Raw genomic sequence first — 5,607 nt, forward strand, 5'->3', positions numbered from 1 at the left:
ACTAGCCATAAATTTCAGAAAACATGATAAACAAATTTTAGAAAACTGTGTAACCATCGTACACAGATGATCAAAATACAATATCAACTTTTTGCCACTGCAAATGGATTATAGGTCATCTTTCAATATGAATAAAACCTCTCTTGATAAAAGCTTTTACAGTGTGCACTTTGCAATGTGAACAGTCAGACTGGAAGGGGAACATGAGGGGTTTTCCATAAACATCTCTTACACTAACTAAGTACAGCACAGAAAGCGGGGAAAATACAGCTGCAGCCTGTCCCAGACGTTGCTGTATATGGATGGAGAACTGCTGTGTACAGACAAAAAAGTAAAATTAGGGTGTATTAGTCTTTTAGTGATATGGAGTTATACACATAAAGACTCTGTATTTAACATGTGTTCGCTACAGATACCAACACAGTCTCTGAGCTGATATATAAGCTTTTGGATTGATTTCAATCCCATAGAAATCAAAAGAAGTTCATATTGAATACGGTGAATCAGGGTTGGGCCAACCTCTTTTTCATATCCATGTTTATGTGCTTCAAACACACGTATGATTAAAATGAGTATAGGACACAGACAGTTTGGGAGTCCTGCTTAAACTTTGTTTGTAAATTCCTTGTGTAGAGAAGGCAAGAACTGATGTTCGGAGTTGCACTGATACAGTAACGCAGACACAGGATGATGTGCTCTATCCTTGACTATGCGGGCAAGCATGCCATGATGGTTGCTCTGAGAGCAAAGCCATTGCAGAGGGAAAATACCAGGGGACACAGAGCTATAAGAGACCTCAAGAGATACAAGGAATTAGCGAGGAGCCCCAGAGTATATGTTCCAGTTATATTATTGAAAATGTACACACAGAATCCTCACATACTCATGACCATGAAAGCATTTTTATAGGAGGTAATACCTGTGAGAAAGGATTCTGTTTTGCACTGCGTATTGATAAAAGCCATCTGAAGCAAAGACTGCATAGGTCACATTGAAGAATTCCCCACTCACAGCCTTTTCTGGAGGCCTTTGTACCCATGCCATCTCCAGGCCTAGAAACAAGACAATCATGGGTCAAATATATGCTATACTTTTCTACTTTACAGATGCATAAAAATGTAAAACTTTCTCTGTAGCGATTTTCATCTCTTTTTCCTATTCCTTTTAATGAGCCCAAACCGGTCATCCATTTTAGTGGCTGTATAGGTTAACACAAACGCACACTGATTGAACAATTCTGACACACTTGGAAAAGATCAAGCAATTGGAGAAATATGACAAAAAATATGGTTATCTTATCTAAACTAAACTCCCAGTATAATACAGTGCTGCTTGTCCTGATACATTTGCTTTCCTCTTTGATCAGACAATAAACATTGCTCTTCATTCTTGGCTTTCATTGAGGTGCATCTGATTATGGAAGAACAAAAAACTCTAGCACATATGAAATGCAGTCAAAATCCTTACCCTCATGAGACATAAATTATATATAGAAAAAATTATATATTTAAGAAAGCTTTCTCATTTTATAAAACCATATCACATCTAGAACAGAGGACAGTGGAAGGAGTGCTACTCAGACATTTCCACACTCTTACTGGGAAAGATAATTTATCCCAGTCATGTCTTTTGTCCCTAGGACACCTTATTACCTGCTCTGAGCCTGGGAATGAAGTGCGATAAGAGGTAGGAGAACTTTTTAATCCATATTTTCAAACAACACTATCAAAATCTTCCCACTCCATTCACCTACATCTTTCCATATTGTTGGATGAAGGTTTTAATTCACGCCACATCAAATTACTTACATCATCAAAGTGTGTAGCTCTCAGTTTGTCAAGAAAATTTAAATCTCTTCTGCAGAGGAAGGGTAAATCTGCCTTTCCAGAGGGTCTCATTTTTTTGTTGTTGTTCAGTTACAATCTCTTATATTACTCTGGAGTTGTTTTTACAAGCGTATTCTTCAATTGCACTGTTAGTGAAGCTGCTATTTTTTCCCCTAAACATAATTCCATTTCAAATATAAAGAATCAAATTGTAAAATAACCTCTTGCTTTCACATCTCCCTCGAAAAGTAAACACTCATTATAAATGCTAACACCATGAGAGAAACTGAAACACAAAGATTTACAAAGAAAGCTAGTGTCATTTGCACTAGAAGGTAAGAGAGGGCTGAGCTTCAGAGAATGTGAGAGAATGAAGGCAAAAGGTCAGAATGAATTTCAGTTAAATTACTTTCTATTTGCCTTTAAAGGTCTCACAAAGATAAACAAAACTCTTATTTCAATGTTAGATACTCCCACATCTAAATGTTTTGAAGATCCTGTGTTAAATCCACAGCAATAAGGCTACAGTACATGCCTCTTGTTTTGCTCCTAGCAATGTCCAAAAGATGATAAGGAAAAACCACAGAGAAAGGCAGGATAGAGCTTGGAGTTCATTCTAAAACTAGTTGTAAAGGGTATATGTTAATTAAGCAACCTACACATACTAGTTTCCTTTTACTCAGTTCACACTTTGATTATTAGTAAGAAGAGCTTTAAACAAGTCATCTGTTCTGATAAATAGTTGTTTCAGTGTTAAAGCAATAGTAAATTCATACAGGGATAAAAGTCCTAGTTGACAAATATCTAGATAGTCTTTGAATTTCACTGTTCCCACAGAACTCTCTGGAAAACATTTAATTGTAACTCTGAGCTCAGAGTGTGACCCAGCAGTATACTTTCTGGAGTGTTTTATCAGTATTAGTTTCCAAGGTGTTCTTGTTTTTTCTAAAAACCTTATTGAAAGACATTGTCTCTGGTATTATCTTTTAGAAGATAAACAAAACTATTCCTTTACATCACTTATTTATCAGTTAGAGTCACAAAATCATGGAATAGTTGAAATTGGAAGGCACCTCTGGAAATCATTTGGTCCAACCCTGTGTTGCTCAAGGTAGAGTAACCTAAAGCAGGTTGCTCTAGATTTTGTCTAGTTGGGTTTTGAAAATCTCCATGGATGGAGAAGCCACAACCTTTCTGGGCAACCTGTTGTACTGTTTGATCACCCTTACAGTATAAAATATTTTTCTTATATTTAAATTAAATTTCCCATATTTCAGTTGCTCTTTAATTATTTTTCCATCTTAAACAATCAATTTCCAACATTAAAAAATATTCTGTCTTATCATGTAAATTCATTTTCCAAGATGAGTGGAATAAGTGGTTAAGGACCTCAGATTTTTTGTAAGTACTCATGGAACACAGTTGTGGGCAAGGTGGAAAAGCATGATGTGTAGGATCAGTGATTTTGCTTACTGGTTGGAGGGATTAAGCACAGACAACTTTTGAATTGACACTACAAAATTTCAGTAATGACTCAATAGAATTTGCTGCAATGCAGAGCTCTCTGCCTGCTTTGTTTGGATTAAGTTGCATTTGGTTCTCTAGTGAGAAATGAAATGTTTTCAGTTTCTTTCTGGGGGAAGGGATTCAGCTGTTGCTATTACTTTTTCTTTTGCAACCAATGAATATTGGACAAATAATTGTTCTGGAGTATCTTTTGGTTGTTTTCTTTCACTTCTCTAGAAAGAGAGATTGTCACTGATTCAGATGCTTTCCATCATGCATAAGAATCATCATAAATTAGGTATTATTCTGAGTACTTCGATTTTGGGTTTACAACCATTTCCCAAGCAAGAGCTGATCTTTCTCTAGCAGCTTTAGGGCTCGCTCACCTCCACAGTCCAGCATGTTATACTCATCTGGTTTTTCCAGGGGCCAACAGTCATAGTCTTTGTTATCTAAATCATGCCATCCTTCCACTAATACCACCTGCCAGAAAAAAAAAAAAGCATATGAACAGACTCCAAAAAAGAGAGGGAACAGGGGAAGGTTGTCTTCCATCTCCAAAGTTTGTATTTCTTCTAAAGAAATCAACCCAAATGCAGAAACATAGAGTGGCATATTTCACTCTCTTCACCTTCTGGAGGAAAAAAATGACAGCTTCCTAGAGGTATACAAACTTGATCAGTATATTTTTTTGATCTATCAAGAAATTAGGTGTGAAACAATAAGGGGACTTAGTTAATCCTTCTCTTGCAGAGGGTTTTCTCTAGAAAGAGTGGGTGTTCTAAATCATATGCAAAGGGACATTTGGTTAAAAGAGTGTTTTCGTTTTTAAAATGGCACTCTCCTGCTCCAAACTGCTTGGTTTCTGTTAATCTTTTACACCTAAACTCTTTGAATGAGTCATTTTTTGTTATACCTTTAATAACACAATACAACTGTTCATTATATGAATGTTAAAATACGTAATTATAGATAATGTTGAGATTGCATAAGCCTATTACAAGTATAATACAGCATCTTAATGGCATAAAGATTGAATTGCAACAGTGGCGGGATATACACTATACATGTATATATATTATACATTATAATAGATATATTAATCATGTAATAAAATATACACTCTAGGGTATATATAAACAGAATAGAATATGTTATGATAATGCACCCTGGTCTTATTCCACTTCTAGTAAAAGATAGTAGTTCATAGATATATGATAGATAATATTCATAGAAAATTCATTGCTATTATTTTTCTATATATTATTTGAGGATAATTATCTACTGTATTATACAATTACTTATCAAAGTATTCATGGAATAAGATAGAATTATACAACTGATTCTTCCAATATATTTTTCTATTACTCTTGTTTTCCACATTACTAAAATAACATTGAACAATTGCCTGGTATAAATAGCTGTCTCACTGCAATAAGCCATATACAGTCCTTTCTGTATGCACAGGGAATAAGTTCTGGTAAGTAGATCTATGTAGGTTACCTACCAATAAACTGAGGAGGCTTCGAAGCCGTAAGGCTGAAGTTTTGTCAGCTCCCATGCTCCCTACCATACACCCAGCTCACCAAGTGTCAGGGCTGCTTCTGTTGTTGCTGCTGTTGCTACTGAATTTGATGCCCTTGTCTGAGAAGGGGAGTTGCTAGGCAAGCTGATCCTGGCAACTCCAGCTGCTGCAGCTGTTCTGCCTCCTCCTTCCCTCACCTGCCCTACTTCTGCTTGGGTACTACTACTTCCCCCTACCTGCCTCCTTCTTGGTGCAGGGTGGAAACACCCCTCTGCACCTCTGCTGAACCTCTCTGAAAAATCACCACTTGTGTTAGGGACAGCCCCGCTCTCAGACCATTGAAGTTTGTGCCTCTGTCAGCACAAAGCTGGAAAAGCAACAAGAGGATTTTATTCCCCTACCTTGTTGAATTTGGGCAGCATCTGACCCTTAGACAGATGAATCAATGCTGTGGAAATAAACATGGAGACATAGCTGGGCCTGGAGGAGGAGAGGTGTATAAACTCTAAAGCAAGAAAAGGTCACCTATAAACTGTAAGACCAGAGGTTGGACTACTTGATCTCCTAAGGTCCCTTCCAACCTGAATTGTATCAGACCCTATGAATTTAATTTCTCAGTCCCTGGAGGTGTAGGACAACTTGTACCCAAGAAGTGTCCTGCTACATACACAGGTGAAAGAGACCTCTGCCTAGGCATGCTGGTACAATAAAGACATAGATATGTCCATGACTATTTCTGTTCTCTGAAGT

The 5,607-nt window shown here is 37.0% G+C and overlaps 1 protein-coding gene across 1 annotated transcript in view; it reads right to left on the bottom strand.

Moving 5' to 3' along the window:
• LOC141477638 (atrial natriuretic peptide receptor 2-like) overlaps positions 1-4,893 on the bottom strand; it is a 34,529-nt gene extending 29,636 nt beyond the window's left edge. The window contains 3 exon segments of the mRNA XM_074166885.1: positions 920-1,052; positions 3,719-3,815; positions 4,840-4,893. Of these exon segments, the coding sequence (XP_074022986.1) occupies positions 920-1,052; positions 3,719-3,815; positions 4,840-4,893 (284 nt within the window).
• Positions 4,894-5,607: the final 714 nt, after the last annotated feature.

Source organism: Numenius arquata, chromosome Z (assembly GCF_964106895.1).
Source record: "Numenius arquata chromosome Z, bNumArq3.hap1.1, whole genome shotgun sequence".
Lineage (NCBI taxonomy): Eukaryota > Metazoa > Chordata > Aves > Charadriiformes > Scolopacidae > Numenius > Numenius arquata.